The sequence below is a fragment of the Malurus melanocephalus genome, unplaced genomic scaffold, assembly GCF_030028575.1.
Source record: "Malurus melanocephalus ecotype Western Australia unplaced genomic scaffold, MMel_1.1 scaffold_320, whole genome shotgun sequence".
Lineage (NCBI taxonomy): Eukaryota > Metazoa > Chordata > Aves > Passeriformes > Maluridae > Malurus > Malurus melanocephalus.
Genome location: NW_026623552.1, coordinates 361493 through 380102, shown reverse-complemented (window position 1 = coordinate 380102; position 18610 = coordinate 361493). Strand labels below are relative to the sequence as shown.

General features: G+C 45.0%; 1 protein-coding gene and 1 long non-coding RNA gene across 2 annotated transcripts in view; one reads left to right on the top strand and one right to left on the bottom strand.

Annotated features, from left to right (window-relative positions):
- The window catches only part of EML1 (EMAP like 1), a 121463-nt gene extending 117922 nt beyond the window's left edge, over positions 1–3541 (bottom strand). Inside the window, exon 1 of the mRNA XM_057377643.1 lies at positions 3345–3541. Within this exon, the coding sequence (XP_057233626.1) occupies positions 3345–3372 (28 nt within the window). The 5' untranslated portion in view covers positions 3373–3541. The remainder of the gene's footprint in view (positions 1–3344) is intronic.
- LOC130580268 (uncharacterized) lies at positions 2229–8579 on the top strand. The gene is made up of 3 exons (XR_008966089.1): positions 2229–2289; positions 2899–3321; positions 6015–8579. It is a non-coding gene; the product is annotated as an uncharacterized LOC130580268 (long non-coding RNA).
- The last annotated feature ends 10031 nt before the right edge of the window (positions 8580–18610 follow it).

The window sequence follows — 18610 nt, the reverse complement described above, 5'->3', positions numbered from 1 at the left end:
ACTGAAATAAGGCCAATAAAAGTTTGTGAGGAATTTTAAGGAAATTCMGTTATATTCGCATGCCACCTGCTGCAGAACAAGCTATATCATTTCTGTTTCTTCCCTTCTTAGCCCTGATGCAGTAAATAACAGAGAAAGTATGCATATATGAGACTTCTGATGTTTTTCTTCAGCATTATAATCTTCATCTGTTATGGTTCAATACCCTGTGTTATTTCAACAACGGTGTGATCCACAAGAAGCTACCCATGCTATTCAAAATCAGTCTGTGGCTGAAAAGAGAAAATATGAAAAGAGGCACTTTAAGAACCTTTGCGTGACTTCAGAGATTTTTCTGAAGTCAAAAGGTTTGTGTTAAGAACCAGAATCCATGACTCATATATTCCTAATCAAAATGCTGGGTGCGTGAAAAGCTGTTCAGTTGTTCAGAGACTGAACTACGACTCCTTACAAGAGAAAAATAATACACACAAGGGGAAGCACTTAAATAATTGATGTGCTTTTCTTTTATCTGCATGTAGGAGTGACAAGAAATCTATGTAGCTGGCACTAATGGATAGCATCAGTATGTCAATAATTGCTAATGAGGAAGAAATAGGAGTGCATTTGTCCTGAAGTGACGGATCTTTCTTTGTTCTTTATCTCCCTGTGTTACAATGGGAAGTTTTTAGTGTAACTTTTAGAATTCTGTTAATTTTCAAATTTCAGAAGGCTTTCAAATGTTTTTTTTTTGTTTTTTTGTATGAATTCAATCCAAAATACATGTAATCTGCATTCCCATTCTGGCATTTAAGATCCTTTTTTAATGAATTCTGTGCTACATTTAAACAACAAAATAAAACTTTGTTTGCATTGCATGTTTAATTTTCCATTCCACAACAGTGAAAGAGTGCAGCCACGCTGGAATTGAACATAAACCAGAAATTTAAAAACACCCGATGTTTTCATCATGAAAAATTGCRTAACAATTTCCAGCACTGAAGCGGGATACTCTTACTGAATAAAGCCTCTTGAAAAATTATTGGTGCATCAACCCGTTCCTATCCAGCTATTTAAGTCAAAGATTGTATTCAGCCATTCCTCCCGAGTTGCTTTTCCGAGGGAACAATCACGCAGCTGTTCCTGCTACATTCTTGTGTAGGCTGAAAGCCGTCTAAAAGCTCTGGCATTAATTTCCTGCAACTACAAAGTGCAGCTCTCCAGGTTGTTCGTGAGGCATACCCTTTGCAATASACACACTTGACACTAATATTGTGCTTTGGCTAAACTTATTTATAGCCCTGTGCATGTGTATACACGGGCACATGCTCAGGGCTGCACGATCTGTGTGAGGAGCAGGGCTCTGGATTGCAGCCACATCRCCGTGCTAATGACATCTGTCACTGCACCAACTTTTTGTAGCTGTATTATCTGGCTGCATTCAAAACCAAGGATTTTACAAGTGCAATTCCAGCCTTGCTATCCTCACTGGATTCAGCAAAGGGGCATTTCTGCACAAGTGGACACCAATCAGTGTTTAAGAAAGTTTGATGATGATTTTTTGCAACTTTTTWATGGAGTTTTAAGTTTTAATTTGCTAAAGTTTTAAACTTTGACCTGGCTAGTCAAAGAGCAATAGCCACAAAGAGAATTATTTCAAAATTCCTTAACTTGAAAAGCAAGCTGTCAGCGAATGTTTCACTAAGATTGTTTAATAACTCTGRTGGAGTACCACCATTTCTCTCTCCATTGCTGGTTTTGTGCATATTTTTATATGCATTTATGAATCCAAACATCTATAAGTACAGGTATCAGACTATTATGCAAGGTCTGTGAAGCAGATGTCCCTCGGGACAGGTTGGTTGTGTCTGAGATTGAGCAGAGTGAGCCCTGCTTCCTGGGACCAGGCCTGGAAAACAGGGCTGGGAGGCATGAGAGAATTACTGGAATGAATTACTYGCATTTCTGATCCACATCTAAACCTCACTCTATCTTTACTTTTCATTCCTGCCCATAGAAAATTGTTTCCCTCCCTCAGTGCATCCTTGAATGTTTTTCTGGAAGAAAACTCCTAGGTCCTTTCAGCAGCAAAAGTAATTGAGATATCAGTAATTCCTGCACACAAGATGCCATGCACTCTCCATATCAGTTTCATCATTAATATCAGATGCCAGCTGATACWGCTACTGTCACCCTGAAATACCCCACCCCCAACTCAGAGTGCTTAATAAGCAAACTGGGGCCAGGCCCTTAAAATCAAAGCCTGGAGAGTCAAAACTTTGCTGGTTAACAGATCAGACCTTTGAGAAGGTAAGCAGGAAATATTAATTTTCATTTCTCCTGTCTTTAGCTGATAGYAACAGCACAGGGAATTGTGCATGGTGCAGCTTCCTCTGCACCATATACATAATTTATATTTTTCCACTCTGGTTATGAGTGCGCAGTTTTGGTCTTGGGATTTGCTTTTTAAAATGGAAGCAGAGAGAGAAGGAAAAAAGAATAATACTGCAGCAGCATTCTCCAGAGGTACTTTTTATCCCAGAACCCCATCTTTGATGCACAGCCTTCACAGACCCGTGGAACCTGAGTGCTACACCTGTGTATATATATACCTATGTSTAAAGATCAATGCTTGCCATGGCCAAGGGAAAAATAAAAGATGTTTCCAGTGGTCTATGTCTTTATTAGTAAAATGCCTTGGCAGAGAGTTAGGCTATCATAYTGACAAGAGATTCCTTTTGTACAGRCAGCCTAGAGAATGTTTATAGAAGTTTTTAAAAAAACAGCTGAGAAACATGCTTCTTGCTGACGTGCTCTTCTGCTCAGTGAAGTTTGACAGATACAGCCCTAAGTGCTCCATCCCAGATACAGGCAAAGTGTAACACTTTAAACATAAGGTACATTTCCATTTCCTTGCAGCAAACAAACCCTTTGGATTGCATTTATCTGCCCTTGCTGCGTCCGTTACCATCCGGGAAGGTTTATCAAGGAGCAAACAGGACATACACAGCGCCTGGTCCTGCAGCACCCATCCCCAGAAACTCTCCTTGGTGAGCTCAAACTGCACACATCGATACCATCATCCGTCCGGACACACTTCAGACCATCTGTCTGAACCACAGAACCCTTCCTGCTACCCAGCCCCGTGTCCTCAGGGACAATCCAGGCATTGCCACCCTCTCCAGCCCTCCAGCACGGACTCGTAAGGCACCGCACCAGGCTCTGCGGTGCTTTCAGGGAGTTTCTCCTCTCCCTGCTGCGGCTCCGGCTCCCTTCGAAAGCAAGCGGCTTCGCGTGTGACTCTGCAATCTGAGAATGCGAACCAGTCGGCAGGACACTGGGGTAAATATAAATCTGGCGCTTACCCACAGGCAGTCCCTCGCAGTCTGACATCGTGCGAGAAGTGCTCCKCACCGGGGGCTCAGGAAAACCACTGCAGGACCGCAGGCGCGGGTCCTTCTGTTCGCAAAGGCAAGGGGGAAAAATATCTAWCAGTTTACAGCCACCCTTCTCCTGCACTGTACATCTACCCACCCAGAGAGCTGTAGCAACAGTCCCGTCCCTGCCTTCTCATTATGGGATGTAAAGATAAGAATGTGCTTTTGTGCCAAAAGAGTGTGCTATTGGTGGATAAATTTGTTGTCATCCCTCCCCTTCGCGGAGTTTCCTCTTTAATGTCACAGAGGCACATTACCCTGTCGGAAAGGCCATCGAATATTTATGAAACGGCTTTTAAGAGCTAAGCAGCAAATCTACGCGGGAGAACAGAGCTAATTGCTGTGCGGTGGGGTGGGTGGTGGCAGCCACCCCGCAGGGCTCTCCTGCTTGCCGGGGGGCTGCGGGGGGAGCTGGGGGATAGACTGACATCGCGCTCTGTACCTTCCCCTTCTGCAGGGTCCGAGCACAAACACTCACTGCTGGAAAGGGGGTAGAAGCCAGGGTCTATCTCTTTAAGGGGAAAGGGGGGGGAAAGGTCTTTGTTTATGTGGAAATATCTGAGAAATTTTTTTCATGACACTGTTACTAAAGGCTATTTCGTCATTTATAATAATATTGTGAGTGAAGATTTATCTGTACCTTCATGACTTTTCTTGCTTAAAAACATGCCACTTTAATACTTGTTTGGTGGCTGCTCCTACAACTTTTTTTTTTTTTTTAAATTTTGAAAATGTTGATGTGGGATTTGCTTGGTACGAGATTCCTAGACTCGCAGTCAGGGGAGAATACCCCTGCACACTGGTGTGCTCATTAGGCACCTTAATGAAGTGCAAGCAAAGGCTCTGGCAGAGTTAGAGCCAGGCTRGGCTTGGCAGGACATGTGCGGGACCTGGTGGGAGCCTCAGCACCCGGGGGGGTTGGGGGGGATGATTTGCTGCCACTTTTTCTCCTGGGAACAGCCAGCAGCAGTCTGGGCTTTGCCTGACTCAGACCTTCGGTGTCTGAGCCCTTCACAGATGTCGGGGGTTCKGACCAGAGCTGGAGGGAGGGTTGGGAGGAGGCAAGGGGGGCTCCATCTGGGGAGCACTTCCAGACCATGTGGCCGGAGGCAGCCCCTCGGGGCAATGAGCCTTTGGGAATGCCTTTCTTCAAAACGCCTTGAAGAAGAAAAAGCTTAATTTACATGAAGTATACGAGGATCTCGGTGTGCCCAGCACCTCTGAAAAATTTGGTACTGTTTTTACTCAGATGCTTCCAAGCGCCCAAAGGCTGACACTGCTGGCTCTGCCTGAGCCTTTYAATACTCTGCTGGTTACTCAGCAGCACAGCTAGCCACGGATTCAATTCAGGATGTCAGGCCACTGACTAAGAAGCTAAAATAGCTGCAAAAGGAGATTGTGACATGTTCCCAAAAGCATTCCTCGGGTTGCCTACGCAGGGCTGGGCAAGCAGAGCCAGAAGTGTCCGGTGGCCACTGGGGTTTGCCCGCATGGGGATCTGTTGGCACCGCTCTGCCAGGGCAGCCCTTGTCAGTGCCTGCTCCTCTTCTGCTCATGCTACACATGGAGATATCAACCGGGGCAAGGCTCACCTGGAGGGCARCTCTGAAGAGAAACAGCCTCAGGCTGTGCTCTCTGCCTAAGGGGCTGTGCAAGGAGCAGCAGTGCAGGGCATCGTGCTTAACCTCTCCATCCTGCTGCYGCCCACAGCCCCAAGGAGTGGCCATTCTGCTCCCCTGGCAGYCAGGGAGGTGTCTGATCTTGATTGTGGTATGCATCTGGGAAAGGAAGAAGGTCTCAACCAGACTGGGGAATTTTTCTTGCAGTGTCACTGACTGCAGAAACATATTGCTCCAATGTGTGAGAATCAAAGCTTTCTGAGCTCGACCCTGTGAAAACGCAGACTCCCGGTTCTGCAAGCATTTACGTGCCAATTTAACTTCAAGCCCCACTGAAGTTCCTGGAACTGCTCACGGTTATAAACACATGCATAAGTATTTGCAGGATTAAGGACTCACCATTCCTCCTTGTACTCGGAGCAAACAGCTGCAGCTGGTTTTGAAGTTACCTCTCACAGCTGTGTGCTGCTGCTCCCCCACTGAAGGTTGGAGCCCTCCAGCAGAGCTGGAAAAGTGCCTGCAGGGAAGGCATGCCAAATCACAGCCTGGTGTCTCAGCTCCAGAGTTACTTAAGTTATTACTCTGCCTCAATACCCCCCCTGCATTGTCTGTGGTCAAATCTGCTGCAAGTGGTCAGCATCTTCTGGGAGAGAGGCAGAGAAGCTTGAACAGAAGACTGAGGTGGGAGGACAAATACATCTTAAACTATTACAGCAAAGTTGGCAGGAGCTCATCTGCCAGACCCCCTTACTGGGATTTGGCCCTGGGAGAGCTCTTCAGTGAAATGCTAAAGCAGGTCAGAAGTTGAACAAATCAGATCTAATTGTACAATGATACTCACAAACAAACACCTTTTTTTCATATGTAGCTTCAATCAAAAAATTAGCTTTGATCCCTGGAGACTTTAGTTATGATGCTGGGGTTTGATAAATTATAACACTTTTTTCTTTGATTAAAACTATTTCTTCCAACTTCCCAGTTTCTCAGCCTGAAAAGAGAAGATCCATGTTTGCTGCTGGAGAAATGCCAAGCCTGGAAAATTTAAATCTGACAGAGAAAGTTTTGGGAATTTATGAATAAGCCTGGTGTTTGTCACGGCAAAAAATGCATAAGCCAAAAATTGAACTRAATGATAAAAGGTGAGAAGTAAAGCACGTATTATTTCAGCAGATATTAAACTAATGTGAGGAATGGGCTAAATATTTGCCAATAACTGCTCTCACTTGGACTTTGCAAGGAACCTGAAGGATGCTTACCCCTCAACATGCAGAGATCTGTTACATCTGTCTGTTTCATTCTACTACCTGAGAGACAGCCATCTGCAGAAAATCCCTGACAAGTACCATGAGYGCAGTAGTAAATGCAATGTATGGAAGGAATTCACTGGAGTATTACCTAAAGAAGATTTATCTGGACCATTTAGTCTCCTGTGGAAGACAGTTGCATTTTCCTGATGCATTGTGATGTACTTAAGCAGTTGCTATGGTGTCCATACCCCCCTCTGGAGATTTCCAGGAAGAGATATCTGCCCAAGAGTGTCATACATGTCCCATCCCTGGGCATGTTCAATGCCAGGCTGGACAGTCCAAAGGGCTTTTGAGATACAAAAKCCCTGGACCTGAGCTGATGTGCCTGGAAAAGAGGACATATTTGGGGAAACCAGAGTGCAGGGCACCTGTCATGGCACAAATAGCCTGAGTGCCCAAATACTGTCACCTACACGAGTAAGACATGTAGTGGGAGTTGGTAACCTATGGGTTTAGACATGCCRTCTGATCCGTGCCTGATCTAAGTGCCTAAATATCCTGGAAAACCTGGACTTTAAGATTTTAAATCCCATGGGGAGYTCATAATTTTCCCCACCACCTGACTGACTCGGCCATCTGACCGTGAAAAGGGCCTGATCCACCTGAAAGCTCCCAGCTGGACCAGGGCTTTTGCTGTTGCTGACTTGTCTCTCACTCAGCCATGGACTGAGCCAGCCYCATCCAAACCTCCCAGGAAAAGCAGGGAGCTGTGCTTCCCACTGTGGGATCTCAGGCACTGCCAGACTCTGGCTGCCTGCTGACATTACTGGTGGAAAGGCTTTTCTAAACTCAGCCCTGCTGTAGGGGCATGGGTAAGTTGTTCTGCTTCCCTCTGCCTTGCTCTCTCCTGGCAGAGGGAAATCAGGGGAAGCGAGAATTATTTCTTTAGCTGACCAAGTCAGATCTGATTATTAAATCTGCAATTTTCCGTGAGATTGAGGCAAGCGCCTTACTGCCCGCTTCGGCAGGCATTTATATCTCCCATCAGCGTGATTTCCACGCAGTTTAAAGAGAGAATGGCTGAAATGCGCTTCTCCCTTCTAATTTATGCAAATTCCCTTGGGTTTTTCCTGCCGTGTGAAGAGATTTCTGACTGTTGGGTACAGAGGATTCACAGCCTGGGTAGGGGGAGGGGAAGGACAGGGCTMGAAGAGAAAGTGCAGGCTGATATTAGCAGGTTGGCATCAGGATGTGGATGACCTTCTCTCAGAGCACTGAAGAGCCCAAAATGCTAGSAATTTGTTAGCTAAGACATGCTTTCCCCCCTTGAAAAGCCCTGCAGTCGTGGGGAAAGAATGTGCCTTTCTGTCCTCGAATGTAAGGGGTAAAATTAACCACATTTTTTGAGCTGCACCATGTTAAAATGCAGAAAAGCAAGAGGGAACCATGCTGGCTGACCACTACCAGCCCCACTGTCAGCCCCACATCTCCTGAGTCACGGTGGGACCTTGGTGATGTCCCAGATGTACCTATGGGATCAGGGGGCCAAATCCCATCCAGTGGGATGCTGTGCCACAAGAACACACAGCAGAGAAATGAGCTGCTGCCCAGATGGGCTTGAACCTCTGTGCAGCAATCAGCAGAAGGGAAAACCATCAGCTCAGCTGGAAACASAGCACCCAGGAAGTCCCAATAATTGGAATTTCATTTCATTATTGTTTTCTGACACATTCTTTTCACATTTCAACTTGATGGATGGGGAGTGTAATAATGCAACTTCAAGAGGAGCTGATGCTCTGACAAGATCTCATGTGGTTTCATCCAGGGAAGGAAAAGTGAGTAAAAATAGGCAAGAYACAGCTGACAGCTGAAAAAGCCCTCTAGGAAGCAACAAATACAAAAGTAGTGGCAGCTCAACAACATAACTAGGTATGTCATAACTTTGATTTTATCTCTTTTTTTTTTTATTAGTAAGATTTTTGCTAGTAAAAATTGAATCTGAGCTTTGCATTCAAGAAAGGAAATATCTCCATCATCTCCTCTGATGTCACCCTAGAGAGAAGATTAGAAGATTAACTGTGTCAGGTGACACCAATCCAGTGGCAGGGAAAATAATTTTGCACATTTAAAAAGAAAATGGGGAAGAAATTTCAGCTATTTCCAAGAAATTTGAGCCTTACCAGTGATAATTGCTGGCTCACAGAGAAAATGTTTTATGCAAATGTGCAAATATATAGTAAATAAAATAACATCAAAGATTTAGAAGAGGACTTAYTTTAAAGAARAAATTAATTGATAGTGTGAATCTCMRTGRCATTTTCAAGGTGAGCACGACAGAATGAGCCCAGTTTTTGGCAKCTGCTGACAAACATGGGTGGCTCTTTGCTGTGTCTCTGCAGCATCACCCAGCACAGGGGACATAGGCCACAGCTCTTTTCCCATCAGTGTATGGTAGATTTTCATGCTGTAATTACAGTTATTGGCAGTTCCCTCTGCAGATGTTTCAGGTGTTACTGAATAGTCTCCCAGTGAACACAAAAAGCCAAAATAAATTATACAGTGCAGTCTGATCTTTCTGCTTTTGGTTTTAAGGGCATTATTGCTGTTTGTTTTACTGGGTTTCAGTCTTGCACAGATGAGCGAGGCTGCATTTGTTCTGTGCAGATCTGGTTGGAAAAAGTGTCGAGCCCTGAGTGTAAATATTGCAGTATCATGTGTTGGGTTTGAGGAGAAGGTGAGAGTCTCGCAAACCTGATTCGGCAGCTGCAAAAATAGCACTCAGGCAAACAGATGGTCTCTGCAAGGAGGGAAGCCTTTAAAGGATTCATAGATTAATAAGCTCTGCCAGCATTTTAGTGGTTCCTACCAAAATTCCTATAAATCAGTCTAACTGGGCAGGGAGGAGGTGGAGACAAGAGGAATCAATAACTTCCCTAGACAGCTTATCTATCCAAGGTTAGCTGACAAAGGCTTCAGAGCAGGAAAATCTCGAGAGCAATTCCAGAGGCACAGTGCCATCCTTTAGGAAGGGGAAAGCCACAGCGTTCCTCATCAYTATTGGTGCTTTGGGCACTAATTGCAGCTGCCTGTGATCGAGGATATTGCTTTGGTGATGAAGGAAGCTGAAGTGTCAGCCACATTGAATCATTGGCTTATCCTGGGAATTCTGAAATTTGTTTTGAGGGAGTGAAAGCATCCTCTGTCCACTGCTGCTCAGAAAGAGACCACAGCTTCACCCACCTTTACTAGGAGTAGCCCCGACAGCCCATAACCAAGGCAGGATATTTACAACAGCCTAACACAGTCCTACCTTCAGACAAATAAAATCTCATTTCCATTGTCATCTCCAAGATTTTCTCCCTGCTCAATGCTGTGTCAAGCAAGCAAGATGCTTTCACCAAGTGGAAAATAGAATGTTAAAACTGTCACTGGCCAAGGATAGCCCCAACAGGTTACAAAAAGATCAGGCTTTCATCCCAAACTTGGAACAGGAGCAAACGATGCTTTTGGGAATGGCCAGCAGCAGAAACAGAGAGACCCGCTCTGATAATTGTCCAGCTGATCATCTCTGTCTAGCTGRTTTTCTCTAGCAAAGCAACTACTGTCCCCAGAACACTGAGTGAAGGTCTGCCATGCTAGGAGACAGAATTGATTAAGAAATTGGTAATGGAATCATTATCAAGCAGAGGAAATTAATAATTAGGCTGTCTGTGAAGTTTGTAACATGGTGCRCTTTACAGGCCACTTTCATTTGCTTTTCTGCAAACATTCCTCACCAGTGCAYGACAGCAGGAATGGTCTGGGAGGAGTTTCCATCCTCAGTCACTCGGAGCCGCCTCCTTCTTACAATAAACACAGCCACAATTAACGGAAGTGGTGACCTTCTTGGCAATTTCTGAAAAGAGGACAAGACTCCTTGGGAATAGTGAATTAAGCAGATTATCACCACTTAGGTAACCTCTGTAAGTCACGTTGTGGGTGAGGCATGCTCCTGGGGTTAAAGGAAAGCTTGCTTGTGACTGCTCAAACAGCACATAAGTTGTTTTTTCAAAGAGTTTTCATTGAAAACAGGATTAGATCTGGTTTAGGTTTTCTGATATTKATGTTTTTCACAACAGGCACCTCCAGCTGTCTCATGAAGAAATTCAAGGCTGCCTTGGTGTGGTCAGGCKGGGGTGGTTTGGGGGTCAGGCTGTGGTTTGGGGGTGGAAAGGCTGGGCTCAGATGCTGAGCAGGGACTGCAGCTCTTTGGAGCTGAGCCAGGCAGTGCAGGGAGTCAGGCACTCAGGCTTCTGAAGGAAATTAGAATCCTCCCTGCCAGCACAGAGATGGGGAAATCGTGGAAGGGGTTAAGTGACTTCCCCAGGGTCATCCAATGGGTCTGTGACATGATGGCAAGGGACCCTGGTCCCAGGTCCACAGGAGGCAAGAGGCAAAGGAAAGAACTCACTAAATCAGTCAGTCTGCAAACATGAAAACCTCGATAATGCTGATTTACTTATTGTGATCTAAAAGAAAGAGTAAAAAAAAATCTGTGTTTTCATTTAATGCTCATGAAAAGTGTCAGAACATTTATTCTTCTTTTGTATTAAAAGTCTGAATGTGTGAGAAAATATTTCTGARGGATGGGCTGATTGTGTGCCTGGCACTGATCTCTTGGGGTTTGGGACAGGTATAGCTGCTGCAGGACTGCTGGAAATGGGGCTGTAAGTATGTGACATCCTTTCACTTGCCCAAAACCTCTGCCTCAGTGTGCTAAAGGGCTGCAGCAGGTCCAGGAGCACCCTTTGGACACTCRCCAGCCCAGCTGCAGCTGCTGCATCACCACAGAGCTGTGGCAGCTTTGTGATGTGCTTGGTGTCCACCTGGCTGCAATCTCTTCTGTGACTGAAATAACTTACACCCATTCTTGAGATACTCAACAGTCCAGCAGCAAGTGCATCTTTCAATGTATAAGTAAATGTTYCAGCCTTCTCTGGGAGCTGGAGGCATTTGGGAAGTCCAGATCAAACATTTGGTGCTTTGAAATTGTAGGGACAAGCTTCCTTGCAATTTCCTAATTTGATGCATTTGGCACTGTTTTTTCACATGCACTTAAACAAACCTGAGAGCTCTCACCCAGGGCAGAGCCAGGGTTGTTTCTGCCTCTCGACACTCCCAGGGCTGCCTCTTGCAGTTCTCAGTGATGCCTTGTCCACACTGCCCCTTCAGCACAAACCCAAGCCAATACTCTGCTTTATCCCAGATCCATTCCTCATCAATCACTTTATTAATCCACAGAAATGACAGGAATCAGAAGCAGCCTCTGGAAATGTGGTTTACAGCTAATCAACAGGGCTGGCACATGAAATCATCATCATGTCATGCAGAGCAGACCCAGATGTGCTGAAGGGCCATCCCCAGGCCATCACTGCAGCAGCTAATGTGGACAAATCAGGGGTCCTGGCCATCTTGAAGTACAGTASCAGTGTATATTTACATTATATTGCAACATTATCCTTAAAAGTTCAGTAACCTTATTAATGACAAGGTGTTAAACTTGCATGGAACAGGACAGAGAAGCCCAAAGGCTGCAGAGCTGAAAATTATACACCATTGATACTCTTTTCCTTTAATTTAGAAAGCAGCAGAAGCCTGAGAGAAMTTTGTCTTGCAGCAGAGCCCACATCTAAGGAAATTCCACGTATGGTCAAATGTCAAGTTGTTTCTCTTGCAAAGGGCAATGTGGCAATWGTATTTCCATTTGCAGAGAAGTTTTTTCCTTTGAGCTGAGTTTTTCAGTGGGGGAAGGGGAGGGAGAGAAAGCCAAGTGAGCTTTTCCTCTCGGCACACATGCATTCAGAAATCTGGCTGCTCATTTTTGAAAGGTCATAGCTCCTTTCCCCGCTCCTCCCCATGGCACAGCCAGGCCAGYCACACCTTTGCCAGATAGAAATTAAGCCTTTGGAAAGGCACACAGTGCTCAGCACTGAAATAACTGATACTCTCATCCACCCATCCAGAGGCAGAGTTTGTCCCAGTGCTTTCTTGCCATTTAAATACTCCTTTTTATCGCTGTTTCCTCAAGAAACAAGATTTGCACWGTCCCTTTGGTAATAAATCCTCACCACAGACACGGCCTAGTTCCAGGGAACAGTGAGGTTCACAGGGTGTTTTTCAGTGAAAATTCCTACAACTTCCAGAAAGGATCTGGGACTCTAAAGAGAAGAGATTGGGCTACTTAAGGGTGCCTGAGAAGAGTCAGGTGGCACTGTGACCACAGTGAGGGTGTGTGCAGCACACCCAGAGCACCAGAGCTGCCCTGATGTGCCACCTCTGTCCCTGGCAGTGGCACCGCAGGGTCACACAGACACAGGAGGAAGGTGGGGATCCAAAATGGGAGGCTGGAGTGTCAGGCAGTGGGGGYGGCTGGAGGGACCATGGGTGCCTGCTGTGATGTGCTGGGGATGCTAGAGAGAGCCTGAGATGTAAAAAGGGACTCCTCACAGCTGAAAAAAACCAGAGGAAAGCAAGTCAGAGTTCATTGGCACTGCAGGGGTTCAGGGTCTGCTCCCATCCCACAGCCAGCTTGCCAGGGTACCCGGACCCCACAGATGCCCTGCACCTACAGGGCTGTGCTCCACCTCAAGCCCTGCAGGGTTCAGCCCTTTCAGGAGGAAGCTGAAAACACATCTCTTGGTTTCTTGAGGACACCTTTATCATCTTCACCTTCCTCCCTGACCTTTCTGCCTCCACTGTGCCCCTCCTGCACTGCTCAGGGGAGGGAGGCACAGCTTTCCCAGCTGTGAGTCCTCCTCCCTGGCCAYTTCGCTGCTTTGCCAGGTCATCACCAATCTCAGAGGAGAGCCCCGAGCTCTCCCTGTCCTCCTTTCCCTTTTCCCTGCTTGCTGCTATTTATTGCTCTGCGGTATTCGGGGGAGGAATGCAGCCTGTCCCAGGGAAAGGGCTGCTGCCGCCAGCACTCTGCAGGCTAAGTTTAGTTCCCAGCTCTGCCAGGGATCGCCTCTCTAACACACTAATCAAAGATTAGATTTCTCCCTGCCTCAGTTTCCCTCTGTAGGCAGCAAAGTTCCCTCTTTTATAGAACGTGTTCACACCGTTCCTGTCTCTGGAGCTCCTGCCCCGGCCGAGATCTCGGGGTAYGTTTTTAGTCAGTGCAGTCACAGTATGTTTTCATTAAAGATCCTATTACACTTTTGATATGAAACACAAAAATACTAACTAGAGCTTAATTATAGTTCTTCCCATTATGCTTTTTTATTTTGTATGCAGTTCCTTTTAATTAGCTGTAATTCCCTAACAAATAAAATTACTTTGGGWTTACTCTCACAGTTCCGGATGTTGATGTGAGGGCTGATGTGGCCACAGAGAATCTGTCAGTCTTAGAKCCCTTCCTGTAGGTTTCCCAGGAAGAAGTCAGTCTTTGGAGGGGTAATCAGAGCTACTCTCTGTGTTGCAGGAATGAAATTATGAGAGTCTATGAGCAACAAGAAAAGAAAACCCTCTATGAGCTGAAGGCTCTGCTTGATGCTGCCTCTTTAAAAAATTTCTCAAATAATACATTAAAAAGCAAACCTCTTCTATCACATACATACTTCATCTGCACCTTGGAACAGTAATTAATGGCCTGGGAGGCTTCATTTGACAAGCTGTCCTCAGGGCAGACTTTTTACTTCTATCTACATCAACAGTGCTCTCTGCTACTGTTTCCCTTGGCAAAACTCCTCCGCTTCACCCTCTCCGTAGYGGGGAGGCGAGCAGATGTGAGGCTAATCCGCATTTCTCTCTCCATTGATGAATACTTCCCTCAGATACAATAGGACTAAAGAGAATAATTTTTCAAAGATGGAAGAAGACACATGGGGACGCACACAGCAGGAGGTGAAGAGAAAACTCCTGTTCGTAAAGCCTTCCTGCTGTGCGAAATGATCAATGCTAATTCAAACTGAATRCGATCGAAATGAAACACCAAGGGCCAAATTAGTCCCTGGTGCAGCACCAGTAACCCAAAGGCAGATGATTTGATTTCACTGAACTTACGCCAGGAGCAAACTTGACCCCCAGCATTACGTGGCATCCAACAGTACAGCCAAGAAACCTGAAATACATCACAGGCATCCAAACAGGGGGTTCTGGCTGTGGCTGGCTCTCCAGTTCGTGTGTCAAATTTTCAGTTCTTGAGCACTGTCATCCCTGATAATTATTTCTGATGGCCACTTACCCCATGCTTTTCACAGCAATGATGCTCATTTACCTTTGTCTTTATGAAAAGGTTGCAGGGGCTTTCCAAAAACGTGAGGAACAAATTAGCAAGTATTTTATGCACTTATGAAATATTGGACAAGATGTATTTTTTTTCTAACCAATTCAAAAGGGAACAAAAAGTGGTAACCTTTCTGTAAGATCTGCCTGATGCAACACACGCTCACACGATGTGTACTGAATCCATCACAAAGCCAGTCAGCCTGCAGCAGGATGGAGATGCACTGACATTAACTCCAGGAAGAGCTGAGGTGGTATGAACCACGGGATCCCAAGGGCTTTCAGACACTGATTTATGGATCTCAGGCTATGAGCAGGAAAGAACTTAGGTGTTGCTTTTCCACTTGTTTTTGTTTTGTAAAAGCTGAGGCTGCTGACCGTGGTTTCTCTCTCTGAGGRGCCATGYGGTGCTGCAGTGTTACCCAGCAGATTCTGCAGGGACAYGTGCCATCATGGCAGGACCATTTCCAGACCCTCTTCTCCTGCTTGTCCAAGGCCTGGGCAGCCACCCAGCACCTGGACAAGGGAGAACTGAGCTCAGTGGCAGATTTGCCACCAGCTCTCAGAGTACTGGGCCAATACCCAGTAGTGGGTAATACATACAGCTCATACAGCTTGCTTAGAGACCCTGTACATTCCCCCRTGCATTTTTAATACCCAAAAGTACAATTTCATGTTTGGAGTTCTGGCTCTAGGGTTTATCCTGCTGATCATCTGCACTTGCATTGTACTGAGCTATTTCATGTAGAATCTGGCAGCAGCTAACACTGCTATCTCTTCTYACCAGCGATTCAGATATGTACATGCACTGCCAGGTTGGATGGGGCTCTGAGCAATCTGGTCTAGTRAAAGATGTCCTTGCCCATGGCAGGGGGGTTGGAACCAGATCATTTTTAGGGTCCCTTCCAACTCTAACCATTCTATAATTCTATCAAATCTCAAATGTGGGATGGCTCTGAAAGCTCAAACTATTGGATGAGATTTTATGAAACCATAGCCAAAACTTGTCTTTTTATCTGGTTTTCTTTCTAGATTGCATCTGGGTTTAATTTGGCTTTTGGATCTTCCAAAGAAGGATTTAATTATTTTGGGTAATTGGTCAACACCTTGTTATCCACTACCCACATGTCTCTTACTATATAATTTAATACTGCAAAATATGACTTCTACCTCATATCTATAGCCCTAGAAATAGTTCTTTTGAGTAGCATCATTTTGTCAGTATTAAATGTTGCAAGATACAAAACACACAAGAATGAGGGAAACTATCAAAGTTTGAAATTTTGAGATTTATGTAGATATTTGATGTTTCCAAAATGACTCTCAAARCACAGGCACTAATACAACTCCATGGTGATGTGGCACAGGATTATTAAGTCAGTGATGARGAAGACATAAAGGAGACAGACACAYCTGTCTGTTGGGCATGGGGAGCTTAGAAGACAGAGAAGTCGACAGAAACACATAATTTCAAGATAGAAAAGGCCCTTTGGGCCTGGTATCCTAAAGGTACAAGAACTAACTGAGATGTCGTTCTCACAGTCAACCACCTTGGGGAGAAATGATGATGTAGGGAAATAATGGACTAGCTCTAAGAACTTCCTTAGGAGTYCAAAGTCACACATTTTTATAGATTAGTGGATGCTGGCTCTGGTCACCCTGGGGACACTGGACTCGCAGCTGCAGAGTCAAGGAGGTCCCTTGCAAGGTGCACAAGGAGAGAGATCCCTAGGATAGGGTAAAGCCTTGAGAGAGCCCTGTCACTGCCACTGCCTTCTCAGGCTTGGCACCACTGGGTCATTGAGGCACTGTGTCTGCTTCTGAGGGGACCAGAGGGGTCATACCCTGAGCAAGCTGCACACCGCAGGCCTGGAGGGAGCTGGAAAAGAGGAGACTCTGCCAAACCAGGTCCTGTTGCCTTGACTGGCCCCTAGAGGGTGAAACATCATTTTGCAACCACGCACGAGCATCAGAGCATCTCTGTGAGTGCAGTGTCACCTGCAGAGTCACCAGTGAGGATGACAGGGGAGAGGGAGGGCTGGCACCCCGTTGCCTGGTGGTAGCATGTTCCCCTATAACCCTTTGGGGCATGCTCCCTTATAACCCTGATGCAGCACAGGCTGCTGAACCAGCAGGACAGCGCTGGATCTGCTCGGCTGGTGGTGCCAGTGACGGTCCCTGCAGATCTGGTGACAGGGCTCAGCTCTCCCCACAGGGCAGGGGATTTCTCTCCCCACTCATCCTCTCCTTGCTGCACTCASCCCACTCGTGTCATACACCACCACACACTCCTGCTCAGTCCCTCTATCTCCCGCTGGAAAAGAACAGCAACGCCGGTGTGATTAAAGATAATGAGCTGCTGATTAGCACTGGAAAACACAACCGAAAACATTTCATTTCAATTGCCTTTCTTGTTGAGTTAATTAATATAAAACACAAAGCCTCTCAGCTGTATTACCGTGCCTGCTCGGCGCAAAGCACTTCAGCTGAACAGGTTTGCAATTAATAATTGTGGTGACTTGCACCTTCCATCAGCATAACAAAAGAGATTAATAGCACCTTTCAGATGATTCCCAGGGGTGTAGGTGCCCTTTGGGCCATTACCCACTTGCTGTGGGGATGCTTGAGCTGCAGGAAAGGTGCAACACAAAATTGGGCTTGATACAATGCTTCAATGATGTCTGCTAGCTGCTCGAAGAGGTGTTGTTCAGGTCAGGGAAAGATTTGGCTGAACATTAAGAAGAGTATTTTTGATCCCAGACTGCTGSTTTGGAAAGTTCAGGGCCGTGTTTTAGTCTGAACTGCAATCAGTAAGGCCATGAAAGCAGAAATAAATGTATCTGTGAGGTGACCCTAAATATGCTCCGGGTTTACAAACCACTTGTGAACCCTGTGGACATAYCTGACTGCCCTCTCCTGGAACATGATGGAGTTGCTAGTGCATTCTTCCAACCAGCTGAACATTAGACCTATGGAAATTACTTCTTTCGCTATTTTAAAATTATATGATGTATAGGACATGTATCTAAACATATATATATATATATATATATATATATATATATATATATATATATATATATATATATATATATATATATATTTGCTACGTATATAACATATAAACTACATGATGTATGTGTAACATACACTGACATAGAAATGTGTGAACCAAAAGCACAAATCTGTGAGTTTTCTGCAATTCTAAGAACATGGTTATAACTGATTTACTTCATGCAACATTTCATAAGTACACCTGCTCTTTTTGCAGCTACAAATATTATCATCTTTCTAGATTTAATGAAAAAAAGAATTAGTAACTGATGCAAGTGCACCCATCTCTAAATCACATTCCCTCTCTCACTTATGCATTAATTGAACTTAGTAGTGACTGAGTGTAAATCAAGGATACACATGGATTTATTGCGCTTTTTTAAGTTGCCACCTTTTTTTTTAGCAGTTTCATAAAAATCACACATAGTATCTGACTCTGTAAAGAACCAAGTAATAAACACAAAGGATTTTTTTAACAAAAAACAAATATGTTTTTATAARTGTTAATTGTTTGGAGAAGATTGCACTAGTTTCTGTCTAAGTTCMCTTGAAGGAGTTCCTTATAACCACATGACCAAGTCCTTATAACTAGACCAGGTTKCTCAAAACCYCACCCAAACACCTGCAGAGCAGAAATGTCAGGTTTACACCTCCCATCAAAATATCTGGCCCATTTTTTACTACGGTATTAAAATGCTTAATTTGTCTCCAGTGTGGGAAAGAGGATRTGTAATTAATCATTTAGGAGGCTCATTAGGTTTGTCTCATATTCAACATTACATTGGCTGAGGTCTTTAGGCACCTGGAAGTGTCTTGCAACATCTTTTGCAAACAGATTGGCACCTCTCAGTAGCATGATAAGGCAATAAAACCAATCAAATTCATTATCCCTCCTTTATGTTGGTATTACTCCATTAATTTTAACAGCCTCTCTTGACTCACAGAGATATAWAAGAATAACAGGCACCAGCTTTGCTATTTTTGGAAGCTGACTTCAATGCAGGAAGGTCAG